At 39.1% G+C, this 19,737-nt stretch overlaps 1 protein-coding gene across 1 annotated transcript; it reads left to right on the top strand.

Annotated features, from left to right (window-relative positions):
• The first annotated feature begins 601 nt into the window (after positions 1-601).
• On the top strand, positions 602-19,453 carry LOC138334672 (8-oxo-dGDP phosphatase NUDT18-like). The gene is made up of 8 exons (XM_069283336.1): positions 602-741; positions 1,031-1,208; positions 1,876-2,036; positions 2,658-2,778; positions 10,475-10,571; positions 10,795-10,941; positions 13,444-13,549; positions 16,090-19,453. Exons 2-8 carry the CDS (start codon positions 1,064-1,066, stop codon positions 16,345-16,347), a joined length of 1,035 nt encoding a protein of 344 aa, XP_069139437.1. The 5' UTR covers positions 602-741; positions 1,031-1,063; the 3' UTR covers positions 16,348-19,453.
• Positions 19,454-19,737: the final 284 nt, after the last annotated feature.

The following is a 19,737-nucleotide window of genomic DNA, read 5'->3' as shown; positions in this document are numbered from 1 at the left end:
TAGCGGTGATAAATCCTTCAATTGTTCCTCGTTATCAGACAGAAGAATGCTGTCTTGTTGACAAAGTAAGCACGACCCCAACGACAATAAAATGTAGTAACGTGCACGTGTAGAAAAACTATGGGAGTAAAAACCATTCGGAGTTTGTTTATTGTTATTTTATGTGTAATTATTTATTTCTCTTGGTCTGTTGCTTTAGACTTTTGTCATGCTACAAAAATGAAGTTTCACAATGCAAAGAATAAAAAAATAGTTTTCTTTCCTTATAGATGTCAATTTAATTTCTTTTACAAATACAGTTGCATATAATGATAATTATGTTTATTTTATAAAACAACAAAAACAAACAAACTAGCGTTATCCTAGTTCTGTTCTAATAAAACACCCAGAGTTGTCTTTCTTACATGATACTGCTCTCAATCTAAATTATTTTGACCAGTAAGGTATTTACCTTACTGGTAAAAACAGTCTCACTAAAATCATATTTTACGTTTAACCATAAATTTTGATAAGCCGTTCTCCTTTCAATGTAAAAAATACAGTTTATAACAAAATGAATAAAATTGTTTAGCGATCCGGAACTTTGTAACGACGACGGATCCTCTAGAATTATTGGATGGCAATCAGTACATCCGGATTTGAAAGTGAAAGTAAACAAACAATGCCTTTTTGTTAACAAGCTAGGCGATGATGCGCATATAAAGTGCCATTTTGTCTGTTTAGCTACATTCCGTAAATATGGTGAGTTAGATAGTTTTGTATGAACCTTAGGCTAATCATTTTTTAAATAGATTTGTGTTCTAATTAATACTGTTTGTTTACGCAAGTCCACACATGACATGTAGAATCTAAATGTACATGGAATGTGTCACTTGTTTTACAAAATGTTAAGCTTAGTCAAATGTATAAATTGTGGACATGACTAGGTCTACTATTTTTTCATGTTGATTTTTTAACTTACAGAACTAAATAAATAAATGGTTTAAGTTCAGTTGGTGTTCATGTTATTGTATGTTTTTATAATTACCAGGCTGTGGTCTGTACAGGTTCTTCATAGACTCTGATGAGTAAGATCCTATGTTACCTCCAGCAGAAGTTTAAAGTGATAAAGATGTCTGACACTGATCAGCTTAAAGCTGACTTCTCCCAGCTAATACAGGGAAAAGCTGCCCCTGTTACACAGGTAGACATCAGCAATGAACGGTCAAGTAAGTTTTCTTGTCAATCTATTTTTTGTTTATTTGTGATGCTGAGCAATCTGCCTTCTGTTAAATTCTGATTGATTGATTTTATTTTAGTTTGTTTACTTTTCTACATTGTTACTTTTGCATATGTTATTAGCTTTTATTACACTGCCAATGAATAGTGCTACTATGTTTAAAAAAATAAAACAAATGAAAGTACCCAAAATACACAGAAAGCATTATTTTGAAATGTTTTAAAGTTACTGTGCATAGTGGTTTAACATCCTCGATATTCCAGGGGCTCCGATCACTTACGATCTCTACACCCCTGGACTATCTCATAGTAAACTGGAGGCAACAGAATAGAACAGGTAATTTAGTCATTTGATGTACATCAAAAGAGCCGTATAACGGTACACTGTGGTTGACTGTGTCGCTTTGATGTTAGGCGTCGCTCTCTCTGTAGTCTTCAAAGGAAATTTTTGCTAGCCTGTGATTGGTCAAATATTTTCAGCTGAGCTGCCTTCAATTTCACTATGAGATAGTCCAGGGGTGTAGAGATCGTAAGTGATCGGAATCCCTGGAGTATCGAGGATGTGGTTTAATAGATATGTAAATTAGATAGATTCATGCATTTTTGCAACCTCAAATGTACATGTAGTGTCATGTTGCTACATTGCTTTCTGACTAGATTCGTTTGAGCCTGTGACTAAGAGCAATGTGGGCTATATTGTAAGTGCAGTCCTAATCAATGATGTGGGACAGATTCTCATGATGCAAGAGGCCAAATATTCTTGTTATGGAACCTGGTATCTCCCTGCTGGTCGCATGGAACGAGGTGAAAACCTAGAGGTAAGGGGAAGTACTCTAGCTGGCAAATTTTTACTCTTATTTCAAATGGCAGTAATGCATGTACATATCCCTCTTTCCTGCTGCAAGGTCATTATAATCCAGAAGGTAGAATACAATTGCTTATAGGATTTTGGGTACATGTACTTAGTTATTTCAATCTTATTAAAAAATAATCTTCTATGACTGATTATATTATGGTGATGATAATGATGATGATGACATGATGATGATAATGAGATGATGATGATGATGATGATGATGATTATTATTATGAAGATGACATGATGATGATGATGATGAAGATGACATGATGATGATGATGATTATGATGATGATGATGATGATGAAGATGACATGATGATGGTGATGATGATATCATGTATTGTTTTTGTCCAATATTGATGTATTTGTGAGGATAATTATTGTTTGTAGGGATGATTGATAATGTGAATGATGTGAATTAATTGATGAGGATGAGGACGATGATGTGTTATGAGATATTATGTATCAATGAAATTGGAAAAAATAAAAAATCATAAAGAAAAAAAAAAAAAAATCTTCTATTAATTTGAATGACATATTAAGATCGTGGTTTCTATCATATCTTCCTCTTCCATTAAGAAAGCGGTAATGAGAGAAGTTGAGGAGGAGACTGGGCTTACATTCCAACCCACCACTCTTCTGTCTGCCGAATTTGGTTGTGGAACTTGGTATAGATTTAATTTTACCGGCCACGTAACAGGTAAGTCAGTTCAGTCAATACATTTTAACCCCTTATATTGTAACATGTATTATAATGTTGTACCATGGAGAGTGTTCATATTCAGTTTTTATTTTAAATTAATTTCAAAATAAACATACATACCTGCTATTTTTTATTCAAATCGCCTTTCGTCCGTGGTCCGTGGTCCGTCCGTCCTTCCGTCCGTCCTTCCGTCCGTCCGTTAACAATTCTTGTTACCGCTATTTCTCAGAAAGTACTGAAGTGATCTTTTTCAAATTTCACATGTAGGTTCCCCTGGGGCCCTAGTTGTGCATATTGCATTTTGGGACTGATCGGTCAACAAAATGGCCAACCGGCTGCCATCTTGGATTTTGATAGTTAAAGTTTGTTACCGCTATTTCTCAGAAAGTACTGAAGGGATCTGTCTCAAATTTCATGTGTAGGTTTCCCTGGGGCCCTAGTTGTTGATAGTACATTTTGGGACCGATCGGTCAACCAAATGGCCGACGGGCGGCCATCTTGGATTTTGATAGTTAAAGTTTGTTACCGCTAATTTTCAAAAAGCACTGAAGGGATCTTTCTCAAATTTCATATGTAAGTTCCCCTAGGACCCTAGTTGTGCATATTGCAGTTTGGGACCGATCGGTCAACAAAATGGCCGACCGGCGGCTATCTTGGATTTTGATAGTCAAAATTTGTTACCGCTATTTCTCAGAAAGTACTGAAGGGATCTGTCTCAAATTTCATATGTAGGTTCCACTAGGGCCCTAGTTTTGCATTTTGCATTTCGTAACTGATTTGTCAACAAGATGGCTGACCTGCCTCCATCTTGGATTTTGATAGTTATCGCTATTTGCCAGAAATTACTGAAGGGATATCTCTCAAATTCCATGCATAGGTTTCCCTTGGGCTCTAGTTGTGCATAGTACCTTTGGAACTGATTGGTCAACAAGATGGCCAACCGGCCTCTATCTTGGATTTCACCGCTGTTTCTCAGAAAGTAATGAAGCGATCTGTCTTTAATTTCGTATGTAGCATGTTTTAAAAAGTTTGAAAAGCAGGGAAAAGATCCCTCTTTCAATTGTTAGACATAGATCATTCTTTGGTGGGCGCCAAGATCCCTCTGGTATATCTGTAAGTCTGTCTCGTGTTTATTTTATGTTGTCTTTCAGGATATAAGGAGAATTCTATATTTATTTATTAAGAGAGAACTTCTTAGGATTTTTCTTCTGTTAGACTAAAATTTCAATCTCAATTTCAGCAAAACAATGTTCCCTAGAATAATTCATAATGTAGGAAAATAAAAAAAAAATCTCACATTTGAAATTAATTACTTTTATTGAACAAATTTGAAAATGGATAGTATGGTGTATCTGATTTTGAAAATAGCATAAATATTTAAAGTAACAATCTGAATAAGTCATTTTTAGCTCACCTGGCCCGAAGGGCCAGTGAGCTTATGTCATGGCGCGGCGTCCGTCGTCCGTCCGTCGTCCGTCGTCCGTCTGTCCGTCAACATTTCCTTTAAATCGCTACTAGTCATAGAGTTCTGCATGGATTGTAACCAAATTTGGCCACAAACATCCTTTGGGGAAGGGGAACAGAACCTGTATAAAGTTTGGATCTGACCCCCCGGGGGCAGGAGGGGCGGGGCCCAATAGGGGAAATAGAGGTAAATCCTATAAATCGCTACTTGTCCTAGAGTTCTGCATGGATTGTAACCAAATTTGGCCACAAACATCCTTGGGGGAAGGGGAAGAGAACTTGTATAAAGTTTGGCTCTGACCCCTCGGGGGCAGGAGGGGCGGGGCCCAATAGGGGAAATAGAGGTAAATCCTATAAATCGCTACTTGTCCTAGAGTTCTGCATGGATTTTAACCAAATTTAGCCACAAACATCCTTGGGGGAAGGGGAACAGAACTTGTATAAAGTTTGGCTCTGACCCCCCGGGGGCAGGAGGGGCGAGGCCCAATAGGGGAAATAGAGGTAAATCCTATAAATCGCTACTTGTCCTAGAGTTCTGCATGGATTGTAACCAAATTTGGCCACAAACATCCTTGGGGGAAGGGGAACAGAACTTGTATAAAGTTTGGCTCTGACCCCCCGGGGGCAGGAGGGGTGGGGCCCAATAGGGGAAATAGAGGTAAATCCTATAAATCGCTACTTGTCCTAGAGTTCTGCATGGATTTTAACCAAATTTGGCCACAAACATCCTTGGGGGAAGGGGAAGAGAACTTGTATAAAGTTTGGCTCTGACCCCTCGGGGGCAGGAGGGGCGGGGCCCAATAGGGGAAATAGAGGTAAATCCTATAAATCGCTACTTGTCCTAGAGTTCTGCATGGATTTTAACCAAATTTGGCCACAAACATCCTTGGGGGAAGGGGAAGAGAACTTGTATAAAGTTTGGCTCTGACCCCCCGGGGGCAGGAGGGGCGGGGCCCAATAGGGGAAATAGAGGTAAATCCTATAAATCGCTACTTGTCCTAGAGTTCTGCATGGATTTTAACCAAATTTGGCCACAAACATCCTTGGGGGAAGGGGAACAGAACTTGTATAAAGTTTGGCTCTGACCCCCCGGGGGCGGAGGGGCGGGGCCCAATAGGGGAAATAGAGGTAAATCCTATAAATCGCTACTTGTCCTAGAGTTCTGCATGGATTGTAACCAAATTTGGCCACAAACATCCTTGGGGAAGGGGAACAGAACTTGTATAAAGTTTGGCTCTGACCCCCCGGGGGCAGGAGGGGCGGGGCCCAATAGGGGAAATAGAGGTAAATCCTATAAATCGCTACTTGTCCTAGAGTTCTGCATGGATTGTAACCAAATTTGGCCACAAACATCCTTGGGGGAAGGGGAACAGAACTTGTATAAAGTTTGGCTCTGACCCCCCGGGGGCAGGAGGGGCGGGGCCCAATAGGGGAAATAGAGGTAAATCCTATAAATCGCTACTTGTCCTAGAGTTCTGCATGGATTTTAACCAAATTTGGTCACAAACATCCTTGGGGGAAGGGGAACAGAACTTGTATAAAGTTTGGCTCTGACCCCCCGGGGGCAGGAGGGGCGGGGCCCAATAGGGGAAATAGAGGTAAATCCTATAAATCGCTACTTGTCCTAGAGTTCTGCATGGATTGTAACCAAATTTGGCCACAAACATCCTTGGGGGAAGGGGAACAGAACTTGTATAAAGTTTGGCTCTGACCCCCCCGGGGGCAGGAGGGGCGGGGCCCAATAGGGGAAATAGAGGTAAATCCTATAAATCGCTACTTGTCCTAGAGTTCTGCATGGATTGTAACCAAATTTGGCCACAAACATCCTTGGGGGAAGGGGAAGAGAACTTGTATAAAGTTTGGCTCTGACCCCCCGGGGGCAGGAGGGGCGGGGCCCAATAGGGGAAATAGAGGTAAATCCTATAAATCGCTACTTGTCCTAGAGTTCTGCATGGATTGTAACCAAATTTGGCCACAAACATCCTTGGGGGAAGGGGAACAGAACTTGTATAAAGTTAGGCTCTGACCCCCCGGGGGCAGGAGGGGCGGGGCCCAATAGGGGAAATAGAGGTAAATCCTATAAATCGCTACTTGTCCTAGAGTTCTGCATGGATTGTAACCAAATTTGGCCACAAACATCCTTGGGGGAAGGGGAACAGAACTTGTATAAAGTTTGGCTCTGACCCCCCGGGGGCAGGAGGGGCGGGGCCCAATAGGGGAAATAGAGGTAAATCCTATAAATCGCTACTTGTCCTAGAGTTCTGCATGGATTGTAACCAAATTTGGCCACAAACATCCTTGGGGGAAGGGGAACAGAACTTGTATAAAGTTTGGCTCTGACCCCCCGGGGGCAGGAGGGGCGGGGCCCAATAGGGAAAATAGAGGTAAATCCTATAAATCGCTACTTGTCCTAGAGTTCTGCATGGATTGTAACCAAATTTGGCCACAAACATCCTTGGGGAAGGGGAACAGAACTTGTATAAAGTTTGGCTCTGACCCCCCGGGGGCAGGAGGGGCGGGGCCCAATAGGGGAAATAGAGGTAAATCCTATAAATCGCTACTTGTCCTAGAGTTCTGCATGGATTGTAACCAAATTTGGCCACAAACATCCTTGGGGGAAGGGGAACAGAACTTGTATAAAGTTTGGCTCTGACCCCCCGGGGGCAGGAGGGGCGGGGCCCAATAGGGGAAATAGAGGTAAATCCTATAAATCGCTACTTGTCCTAGAGTTCTGCATGGATTGTAACCAAATTTGGCCACAAACATCCTTGGGGGAAGGGGAACAGAACTTGTATAAAGTTTGGCTCTGACCCCCCGGGGGCAGGAGGGGCGGGGCCCAATAGGGGAAATAGAGGTAAATCCTATAAATCGCTACTTGTCCTAGAGTTCTGCATGGATTGTAACCAAATTTGGCCACAAACATCCTTGGGGGAAGGGGAACAGAACTTGTATAAATTTTGGCTTTGACCCCCCGGGGGCAGGAGGGGCGGGGCCCAATAGGGGAAATAGAGGTAAATCCTATAAATCGCTACTTGTCCTAGAGTTCTGCATGGATTGTAACCAAATTTGGCCACAATCATCCTTGGGGGAAGAGGAACAGAACTTGTACAAAGTTTGACTTTGACCCCCCGGGGGCAGGAGGGGCGGGGCCCAATAGGGGAAATAGAGGTAAATCCTATAAATCGCTACTTGTTCTAGAGTTCTGCATGGATTGTAACCAAATTTGGCCACAAACATCCTTGGGGGAAGGGGAACAGAACTTGTATAAAGTTTGGCTCTGACCCCCCGGGGGCAGGAGGGGCGGGGCCCAATAGGGAAAATAGAGGTAAATCCTATAAATCGCTACTTGTCCTAGAGTTCTGCATGGATTGTAACCAAATTTGGCCACAAACATCCTTGGGGGAAGGGGAACAGAACTTGTATAAATTTTGGCTCTGACCCCCCAGGGGCAGGAGGGGCGGGGCCCAATAGGGGAAATAGAGGTAAATCCTATAAATCGCTACTTATCCTAGAGTTCTGCATGGATTGTAACCAAATTTGGCCACAAACATCCTTGGGGGAAGGGGAACAGAACTTGTATAAATTTTGGCTCTGACCCCCCGGGGGCAGGAGGGGCGGGGCCCAATAGGGGAAATAGAGGTAAATCCTATAAATCGCTACTTGTCCTAGAGTTCTGCATGGATTGTAACCAAATTTGGCCACAAACATCCTTGGGGGAAGGGGAACAGAACTTGTATAAATTTTGGCTCTGACCCCCCGGGGGCAGGAGGGGCGGGGCCCAATAGGGGAAATAGAGGTAAATCCTATAAATCGCTACTTGTCCTAGAGTTCTGCATGGATTGTAACCAAATTCGGCCACAAACATCCAGGGGGGAAGGGGAACAGAACTTGTATAAATGTTGGCTCTGACCCCCCGGGGGCAGGATGGGTAGGGCCCAGTAGGGGAATTTGAGGTAAATATTCGAATTCCTTCAGAAAAGAAGCAGTGAACCTGTATTTAGAACATTACTTGGCATTACAAACCAGGTGAGCAATACAGGCCCTCTGGGCCTCTTGTTTTTACACAACTTTGAAAAGTGATGGCAATAAAATGTGTATGGTAAAGTCAACAAAATGGTAACCACATTCATGTTAATGGAGTTTCAATTTTTAGCTCACCTGGCCCGAAGGGCCGGTGACCTTATGTCATGGCGCGACGTCCGTCGTCTGTCGTCTGTCAACATTTCCTTTAAATTGCTACTAGTCATAGAGTTCTGGATGGATTGTAACCAAATTTGGACACAAACATCCTTGGGGGAAGGGGAACAGAACTTGTATAAATTTTGGCTCTGACCCTCCGGGGGCAGGAGGGGCGGGGTCTAATAGGGGAAATGGAGGTAAATCCTATAAATCGCTACTTGTCCTAGAGTTCTGCATGGATTGTAACCAAATTTGGCCACAAACATCCTTGGGGGAAGGGGAACAGAACTTGTATAAATTTTGGCTCTGACCCCCCGGGGGCAGGAGGGGCGGGGCCCAATAGGGGAAATGGAGGTAAATCCTATAAATCGCTACTTGTCCTAGAGTTCTGCATGGATTGTAACCAAATTTGGCCACAAACATCCTTGGGGGAAGGGGAACAGAACTTGTATAAATTTTGGCTCTGACCCCCCGGGGGCAGGAGGGGCGGGGTCCAATAGGGGAAATAGAGGTAAATCCTATAAATCGCTACTTGTCATAGAGTTCTGCATGGATTGTAACCAAATTTGGCCACAAACATCCTTGGGGGAAGGGGAAGAGAACTTGTATAAAGTTTAGCTTTGACCCCCTGGGGGCAGGAGGGGCGGGGCCCAATAGGGGAAATAGAGGTAAATCCTATAAATCGCTACTTGTCCTAGAGTTCTGCATGGATTTTAACCAAATTTGGCCAGAAACATCCTTGGGGGAAGGGGAACAGAACTTGTATAAATTTTGGCTCTGACCCCCGGGGGGCAGGAGGGGCGGGGCCTGATTAGGGAAATAGAGGTAAATCCTAAAAACCGCTACTTGTCCTAGAGTTCTGCATGGATTGTACCACCCAAATTTGGCCAGAAACATCCTTGGGGTTAACAGAATTCGTATAAATTTTGGCTTTGACCCCCTGGAGCAGAAAAAGTGGGGCCCAATAGGGGAATTAGAGGTTAATATTCAAATTCCTTCAGAAAATAAACAATGAACTTGTATTCAGAACATTACTTGGCATTACAAACCAGTTGAGCGATACAGGCCCTCTGGGCCTCTTGTATAATATTTTCTCAATTTACAAAACAATTCTCGAAAGATTTATTAGGTCAGGATGACCTATAGCAATTATGTTTAGTTTGTTGCCGTGCACTATACTCCATGCAACAGTTCTGACATCCGTAAAACTTTCGACATTTTGAACTTATCACTTTTTGTCCGTGGTCCGTGGTCCTTCTGTTCCGTCCATCCGTTAACAGTTCTTGTTATCACAATTTCTCAGAAAGTACTGAAGGGATCTGTCTAAAATTTCATATGTAGGTTCTCCTAGGGCCCTAGTTGTGCATATTGTATTTTGGGACCAATCGTTCATCAAGATGGTCGCCAGACAGCCATCTTGGATTTTGATAGATAAAGTTAGTTATCGCTATTTCTCAGAAAGTACTGAAGGGATCTGTCTAAAATTTCATATGTAGGTTCTCCTAGGGCCCTAGTTGTGCATATTGTATTTTGGAACCAATCGTTCAACAAGATGGCCGCCAGACAGTCATCTTGGATTTTGATAGATAAAATTTGTTTTCGCTATTTCTCAGAAAGTACTGAAGGGATCTTTCTCAAATTTCATATATAGGTTCCCCTAGGGCCTTAGTTGTGCATATTGTATTTTGGGACCAATCGTTCAACAAGATGGCCGCCAGACAGCCATCTTGGATTTTGATAGATAAAGTTTGTGTTCGCTATTTATCAGAAAGTACTGAAGCGATCTGTTTCAAATTTAAGATGTACTGGTAGTATGTTTGAAAAAGTTTGAAAAGCAGAGAAAAGATCCATCTTTCCATTTTCAGACATAGATCATTCTTTGGTGGGCGCCAAGATCCCTCTGGGATCTCTTGTTAAGTTATCTTATTTTTTACAGCTGTCAATTTGCGAAGTATAATCCTTATGGTAGATTTTCTGTATCAATCCGCAGAACAGTTGTTTCCTATGGATATCTTTAAAAATTTCACTTTTCAATATTTGATATTGACAGGTGGGAAGTTAAAAACTCTGGAGGAAAAAGATAAGGAATCTCTTCAGGCAGAATGGATTGATTACGTCAACATAAAAACAAAGACACTCAAGCTGAGGTTAGTCTGTCTGAAATTATAGATTTGATTCAATTCTGGCACATATTGTCAAAATCTTCGGACTTATATGTCTGCCTAACATGTGAATACAATGTACATCTGTTCAACTTGCTTCATCCTGTTTTGTTATTTAACTCAAATCTTTTATGATAGTTTGGATTTTATATAAAAAGTTGAGATTTATCAATAGTTTGCCAACAGAAATGTTTCCTGTCCATTATAGAAGTCCTGATGTCATACAACTCATCAACATCGCCAGAAAGTATCACAGTCTGAGTGTGGACTGCAGACATCCCTATACCATGCCTGCTCTTGTTCCCTACAGTAAGCTCATACATAGAGTTGTACTTGTACACACTGCCTTTAATGGGTAAGTCTCCCTATATAGAGTTGTACTTGTACATGCGGCCTTTAATGGGTAAGTCTCCCTATATAGAGTTGTACTTGTACATGCGGCCTTAAATGGGTAAGTCTCCCTATATAGATTTGTACTTGTACACACTGCCTTTAATGGGTAAGTCTCCCTAGATAGAGTTGTACTTGTACACACGGCCTTTAATGGGTAAGTCTCCTTAGATAGAGTTGTACTTGTACATGCGGCCTTTAATGGGTAAGTCTCCCTATATAGAGTTGTACTTGTACATGCGGCCTTTAATGGGTAAGTCTCCCTAGATAGAGTTGTTGTACTTGTACACACTGCCTTTAATGGGTAAGTCTCCCTAGATAGAGTTGTACTTGTACACACGGCCTTTAATGGGTAAGTCTCCTTAGATAGAGTTGTACTTGTACATGCGGCCTTTAATGGGTAAGTCTCCCTATATAGAGTTGTACTTGTACATGCGGCCTTTAATGGGTAAGTCTCCCTATATAGAGTTGTACTTGTACATGCGGCCTTTAATGGGTAAGTCTCCCTATATAGAGTTGTACTTGTCCATGCGGCCTTAAATGGGTAAGTCTCCCTATATAGATTTGTACTTGTACACACTGCCTTTAATGGGTAAGTCTCCCTAGATAGAGTTGTACTTGTACACACGGCCTTTAATGGGTAAGTCTCCCTAGATAGAGTTGTACTTGTACATGCGGCCTTTAATGGGTAAGTCTCCCTATATAGAGTTGTACTTGTACATGCGGCCTTTAATGGGTAAGTCTCCCTATATAGAGTTGTACTTGTACATGCGGCCTTTAATGGGTAAGTCTCCTACAGACTTGTACTTGTACATGCGGCCTTAAATGGGTAAGTCTCCCTATATAGATTTGTACTTGTACACACGGCCTTTAATGGGTTAACTTCCCTATATAGAGTTGTACTTGTACACACGGCCTTTGAAGGGTAAGTCTCCCTAAATAGAGTTGTACTTGTACACACTGTCGTTAATGGGTAAGTCTCCCTATATAGAGTTGTACTTGTACACACTGCCTTTGATGTGTAAGTCTCCCTATATAGAGTTGTACTTGTACACACAGCCTTTAATGGGTAAGTCTCCCTAAATAGAGTTGTACTTGTACACACTGCCTTTAATGGGTAAGTCTCCCTATATAGAGTTGTACTTGTCCATGCGGCCTTAAATGGGTAAGTCTCCCTATATAGAGTTGTACTTGTACACACTGCCTTTAATGGGTAAGTCTCCCTAGATAGAGTTGTACTTGTACACACTGTCTTTAATGGGTAAGTCTCCCTATATAGAGTTGTACTTGTACACACGGCCTTTGAAGGGTAAGTCTCCCTAGATAGAGTTGTACTTGTACACACGGCCTTTAATGGGTAAGTCTCCCTTTATAGATTTGTACTTGTACACACTGCCTTTAATGGGTAAGTCTCCCTAAATAGAGTTGTACTTGTACACACTGCCTTTAATGGGTAAGTCTCCCTTTATAGATTTGTACTTGTACACACTGCCTTTAATGGGTAAGTCTCCCTATATAGAGTTGTACTTGTACACACGGCCTTTAATGGACAAGTCTCCCTATATAGAGTTGTACTTGTACACACTTCCTTTAATGGGTAAGTCTCCCACAGACTTGTACTTGTGCATGCTGCCTTTAATGGGTAAGTCTCCCTATATAGAGTTGTACTTGTACACACGGCCTTTAATGGGTAAGTCTCCCTATATAGAGTTGTACTTGTACACACGGCCTTTAATGGACAAGTCTCCCTATATAGAGTTGTACTTGTACACACTTCCTTTAATGGGTAAGTCTCCCACAGACTTGTACTTGTGCATGCTGCCTTTAATGTGTAAGTCTTCCTATATAGAGTTGTACTTGTACACACGGCCTTTAATGGGTAAGTCTCCTTAGATAGAGTTGTACTTGTACATGCGGCCTTTAATGGGTAAGTCTCCCTATATAGAGTTGTACTTGTACACACTGCCTTTAATGGGTAAGTCTCCCTATATAGAGTTGTACTTGTACACACGGCCTTTGAAGGGTAAGTCTCCTGTGTATAGAGTTGTACCTGTACACACAGTCTTTTCTGGGTAAGTCTCCCCATATAGAGTTGTACTTACCTAAATGTTCACCTTTCCTTTGTGACAAATTCTCATGAGAAGAACTACATATAGGTGTACTTGCTATTATGTGGCATATGTACACAATTATTCAAAATTACACATAGGTTACACCTAATACAGAATATATTTAGTAAGAATTCTTATAAGTTATCTCCCCTTTGATCTATTAAGGTTATCGGTCCATTTTATACATATAATTAAGTCATTGAAATTATATTAATCAATAAAATAATGCAAATAAAATTCTGTCTTATCACTGAACAAATTGACATTTAAATGTACCAGCACACAGCAAACTCAGCTGTCTGATTTCTGTGTACCGATCTGTCTGAATTCTGATTCCTATTTCTTACCTGTTATAGAGATCTCCAGGTGCTGACGACAGATAAGGAAGGCCTACATCTACCTACATCTTATATTTCACCGTTTGACTTCTCCTTAATGATCTCTGTGTTTTCTGTGATAAAGGTTAGTACCACTGTAATCATCCTCTAGCTGTGATAAGACTGTAAAACACTATGTACTAAGCTAATTGTGTTAAGGTGTATTGCACAGCCCTGGACTATTCAGTTTCTATTAGTCTCATAACAAATCTAGAAATAACATCTTCAAATTTATCCACATGGTTACAAAAAGTCGATCATTAGCTCACCTGGCCCGAAGGGGCCAGTGAGCTTGTTTGTCATGGTGCGGCATCTGTCGAGGGGTGGGGCCCATTAGGAAAATAGAGGTAAATCGCTACTAGTCATGCACTAGTTCTGCATGGATGGTAACCAAATTTGGCCAGAAACATTATTCGGTGAAGGGGAATAGAGTTTGGATAAATTTTGGCCCTGACCCCTGGAGGGTAGGAAGGGCAGGACCAAATTGGGGAAATAGAAGTAAATCCTTTGAATCGCTAGTAGTCATAGAGTTCTGCATGGATTGCAACCAAATTTGGCCAGAAACATTATTTATGAAGGGGAATAGAGTTTGTATACAGAGAGGGGCAGGCTCCAATAGCGGTTATAGAGATAAATCCTTTAAATTTCTACTAGTCATAGAGCTCTACATGGATTGCAACCAAGTTTGGATAGAAAGATCCTCTGGGGATGGGGAACAAAATTTATATACATTTTTGCTCTGAACCCCTGGAGCAGAATGAGTGGAACCCAATAGGGAAATCAGAGGGAAATATTTAAATTCTTTCAGAAAAGGAACAATGAACCTGTATTAAGAACATTACTTAGCATTATAAACCAGGTGAGCAATACAGGCCCTCTGGGCCTCTTGTTATAATTGGAACAATCTGTATACTAGCTATTGAAGTTGTGACAGATGGCAATCTTAGCACATACTTTGACAATTTGTGCAACTGTCTTGAAAACATTCATTTTCTGTCCATTTAATTATCTTTAATTTTACATCTCTGACACACACAAAAATGACAATTATGAACAAAACTTTATATAATACATACATTTGAGACAGATAATTTAATTAAAGGGGCACAACCAAGTTCCAAATTTTAAAAATTCAACCCATCAGCAAGAATTGAAGGTAAGAATGGAGAGTGTCAGATCATAGATGTGTCCGGGTGTTGATTTCTTCAGTTTGACTTTTGAATTAATCTATTATTTAAATACTAAATTTAAGTATAAACTAATCCGTCAATGATTATTATCCCCCGCCCAACGAAGTTGGAGGGGGATATACAAATGGGTTCTGTCCGTCCGTCCGTCCGTCTGTCCATCCGTACGAATGGTTTCCGGAGCATAACTCTAAAACCAGTAGAGATATTTCCACGAAACTTCATACACACATTGGTCTTATGGTCTAGTAGTCCCTTTTGCTATTTTTAGGTTTTCATTTTTTGCATTTTTTCAGTAACCTTGGAAACATTGCTGAAAATATCATATTTTTGTACCAGGTTCGTTTCCGGAGCATAACTCTAAAACCAGAAGAAATAATTCCACGAAACTTCATAGACACATTGGTCTTATGGTCTAGTAGTGCCTTTTGCTATTTTAAGGTTTTCACTTTTTGTACTTTTTTCTGTAACCATGGAAACTTTGCTGAAAATGGCAGATTTTTGTGTAAGAATTGTTTCCGGAGCATAACTCTAAAACCAGCAGAGATATTTCCACGAAACTTCATAGACACATTCTTTTTATGGTCTAGTAGTACCTTTTGCTATTTTTAGGTTTTCATTTTTCCGTTACCATGGAAACATTGCTGAAATTATCATGGTAAATGGTAAATGTTACTTTGCAAAACTCCACCCATTTTTGTGTATATAGTCTAATATAAATGTCAAGGCTGTATACCTGATTCAACAATTGCAGCCCCGCTCTACTTGAATTATACTCCATCTTTCTTTAGCTCAACTTCCTCTTTCCTGTTTTTTTTTCATACACATAAGTCTCCACAATCAAACTTACTTCAGCTTTGATATCTCCATTGGCGGGGGATCTGAATGACTATGTCCTTGTTCGATAAAGGAAACATTATAGCATAAAACATTTCACCAAAATCTCATATTTGCTGATATTACTTTGATAAATTGAGAAGCTTTGTTGTGTTGCTGACTGAGTAATTCACTGGTTGCTAAGGGAATAACAAGGCTACAGTAAGAAAAATGAAACAATTGCATAGAAAAAAAAGAAAGAAAACAAAATTTTAGCAAAATGTTGATCATAAACCATATAAAATATGGAAATGTATAAAAAGTTGCTATGTATATGTTGCTAGGCCTGTTGCTAAGCAACACAATGTCAGAATTATTTGATATAGCATTTTTCTTAAATTTTGAATAAAGAAAATCTTAGCATGGGCCAAAAAAGGCCCATAACGTCCTTTGGCCAGATGTATATCCTTAGGGGAACAGGGTTACCGTATATAAATTATGTCACATTGGACAATAATGGAACTTGCTAGTATTACTCTGATGCCATATCAAATCAACATTTAACTAAGATGTACTACTTCATCAATGAAATTCTTTCACACAATTTCATTTTTCTAAACAGGAGGCTTTTGGAGTATCCAACTTTAAGCTGCAGATGAAAGGTTTACTATCCGTAGAACACCAAGGGGCTCCACCAGGCAGTAAAGATGGATTGTGTTTGACAAGCCTGGTGCTAATGGATGGAGACGAGAATGCACCATCTCCACAATCAGACTCCTCATACAAATGGACACCACTCACAACACTCGACCCCACCTTCAATGTACAGCTTACAGCAAACCTGAAAGAAAATGGCTGTGTCCCTTTGCTTGACATATGATATATGCACTGTGACTTCCTTTAAGGCAACATACATGTAACTATCTAATTGATTATTAGACATTACTTTCCATTTTAAACTATTGCTTATGGCATTTCCATTAGAAACTATATTTTCATCTACATGTATGGGTTCCTATGGCAGTTCTTAGACTACTTGATAGCTTTTTTTTGTTTCCTTTAACTTTACTTTTAAAAACTAGAGAGTATCATTTTTTCTGTAATTTTCTGTATCTGTACTAAGGGTAATGATGCATCATCTATCTGTCCTAACTTCTTTAGATTTTTTCGTGACAAGAGGTTACTAGGAGGATGGAATTTTTTGCTGGTGACTCATCATATTTTGGTTGTAATTTAAAAAATAGTTTAGATGTTCAACTTTAAATAGCCTGAAGCAAATCAAATAGTTTGAATATGATTTAAACCAGCTAGCTACATGTAGGTGTTCAAAGTGTAGTTATATATAGCCTAAAAGTTAATGACATATATTTATACATATCAAAGGAAATAATCCCAACTAATTTTTCGTTTGATTAATTTCCTACATTTATTGACATGAGTGTTACAAGTTTTTTGGTTTTGCACAATAACATTTGTCAAAAAATCAACTGATTAACAAAATTATAAAGTTACAAGCTAACCGATACTTACATTATATATATCATTGGCTTCTGAGGTAAAATTTGTGTTTTCGTTTAAATATCACATACAGTGTATATAACAATAATGATAATAAAAAAGCTAACCGAATTTTATAGCATATATATAATATATATAATTCATTTTTCACAAAAAATAATACGGGCAGCCACTTGAAATGTCATGATATATACACGTGCATATCAAAAGGTCTCCAATACTTTAAAATGACATACGTATCAAATTACTAGTTAACGTTTCTGTCATAATTTGCGTGCCCCTGTGTTTTGGCTGAGGTGATCAAGATTACATTTTACAGCCTCGGAATATCAGTTGAGACTGATTGTTTTACACATGTTCATAGAAATTTAACTGTCGAAAACAGATATATCTAGATTTAATATCCCATGAAAAGTTACATAATATAAGACCACAATCGAGAGCATCGTGGCTAGCGATACAATGTAGGCCAAGGTCGTCTCCTTGCAGGCGGTGTATGGGATTCGCAAATTATTTAGTTTAGATGATTATTCTAATTACTGGTTTATGTAAACAATGAATGTACTTGCAATATTTCCAACGTTGGACATTTTTATTTTACTATAATTAATATTGATGCTGCTATCGTTTTTGCGATGAGATGAGATGATGAAGTTTTGCAGAGTCATCTCTGTTTTCCCTGTCGACACCAAAATAAAACTTGTATTGTAAGATAGTGACCGGGTATTCTGTTTATCCTGTAACTTTTTCATTATACATACAGAAGATGGTATTCAAAACGAAAGCAAATTATCTGTTATTTACACGATTTCGCTCAAAGCGAAACGCTACTTTGATGATCAAGAAAAGTTGCATTCACTAAACCGAATGAGTGTGTACTCCTTTTTACTACCGTGGGAATTATGTAAGCGACGTCATTCCGGTGATTGTGACGTCACTGTTTGGCGGGACTGACTGCCGTTTCATTCACTCCTACTAAAAGTGACGTCTCTGGAATGTTGGGGATCAAGTCAACAAATTTAGAAATTGAATCAAACGAAAGAAATTAAACATTTATTTACTGACATCGTAATATTTTCCTATTGCAACTATTACTGGAAATTCTTATTATCCGATATCGGGTTTTGTGCCCGACTAATGTCGATATTAGCGCTGGAAATGCATTGTTTCTTGATATTATTCCGCCCCTTTTGTTGTTTTAAATTCGTAAAATGAACTTAACCCGTGAAGGGCGTCAGAACGCTTGTTTTCAACGTAAATAAACACCGTAGTGATAAAGACCTTCCAAGTGAAAATTTGCATCAGGGAAATAGGGACACAAAAAGACGATTTTCTCCAAAAGTAAGTAAATTACACTACATTAATTTTGCTGGAATAATTAAAAAATCGTTCTGATTTCAGAACAATTGGAATTATAAAGATATCTCTTACAGTATTTTTATTACCTGGTATTATTATTATATATAATGTAAGTTAATTATGTAAATGGACCTCCTGTTAGATATCTGCATTAACAACTAAGTTTTAGGGAGATTGATCATCAACTCTTTACTTAATGCTTCCTTTTGTGCTGCACACCAACCATAAACTACTGTACTTAATGGCATTACACAGAGGTATGAGAGTGTCCCGAGTACTTCCTGTTGTCAATTTAAACTACAAATAATGAGTTACTTCCCTTTGGTTTTTATAGCTACACATGTACCATATATTGCTTATAAATGCCACACAAGAGGGATGCCATTACTCTTAACATAATACTCGTATAAACAATCAAGTAATGTAATTTTAACCCATAGTTTAGGTAGTTATGACACATATATCAAGCATCTTATTTCAAAAGTTGCTCATTCCATAGCTGACCACCATTGTTTATAAATGTTATCTTATATGACCATCATTATATTTATATTGGTGTATATGTATCAATCTGTATTCAGATGTTTACTACACAACAAACTGTGATATATAATATTGTAATTGGTTTTTTTAAAATGGATCTTTAATGTATATGTATGAACTTCCATCTAAAACAATTGTTTTAATGTAAATTATTCTATGTGATTCCTTGCTTTAGTAGTTAGCCTAACTTGCATTGAAGAATAATAAAAATATATTTCCTGTTTAGAATATGTAATAAGGGTAAAAATCTTATAATTCAATTAATTGTTGCATGCTTGGTGTTTACATGTTATAATTTCAAAATCATCAAATAATATTAAAGAACACTACAATTTGAACATTTCAACTGTTCATACATGTATTTGTACTGTTAAATAAGCGATTCCCTTGTGAACAATTTATTTTAAGACCTTCAATTTTTATAGTGGATAGCAGTGTAAGTTGTATTAACTAAATATGGATTTATGTGTATTTATTGCTGGTGCCACCTAATATTAGATATTTTGTTTACCTGTCACTAAAAATATTATGAGATGTTTCTGATACAATAAAAACGTTCATATTAACATCAGACTTATTTTATACATGGTCCTCATATTCTCTGTCAAGAAAAGTCTTTGTAATAGGGATATTTCATACAGAAATTATTATCCATTATACTCACCTGTTCTTTACCATTTAATATAATACAAAGCATCCTGACAAATGACAAGGATATAGAACACAAGATTTAGTGGAAATTTCTCATATACCTGAACAGATTTAATGGATGCTAGTTTTCTCTCTGAACTTGACTGGCTGCATCATTACCTGCAAGAGTCTTTGGTTTTCCCTATATATACTTTGTAAA

This window comes from Argopecten irradians, chromosome 1 (assembly GCF_041381155.1).
Source record: "Argopecten irradians isolate NY chromosome 1, Ai_NY, whole genome shotgun sequence".
NCBI classification, from domain to species: Eukaryota; Metazoa; Mollusca; class Bivalvia; order Pectinida; family Pectinidae; genus Argopecten; species Argopecten irradians.
Note: the sequence above shows the minus strand (reverse complement) of the source record. Positions and strands in the feature narration are given on the sequence as shown.

Coding starts and splice junctions, on each gene's coding strand:
- LOC138334672 (XM_069283336.1), top strand. CDS start 1,064: ATGAGTAAGATCCTATGTTACCTCCAGCAGAAGTTTAAAGTGATAAAG. Junction 2,779..10,474: donor TTTTACCGGCCACGTAACAG/GTAAGTCAGTTC, acceptor TGATATTGACAG/GTGGGAAGTTAAAAACTCTG. Junction 10,942..13,443: donor GTACACACTGCCTTTAATGG/GTAAGTCTCCCT, acceptor TACCTGTTATAG/AGATCTCCAGGTGCTGACGA.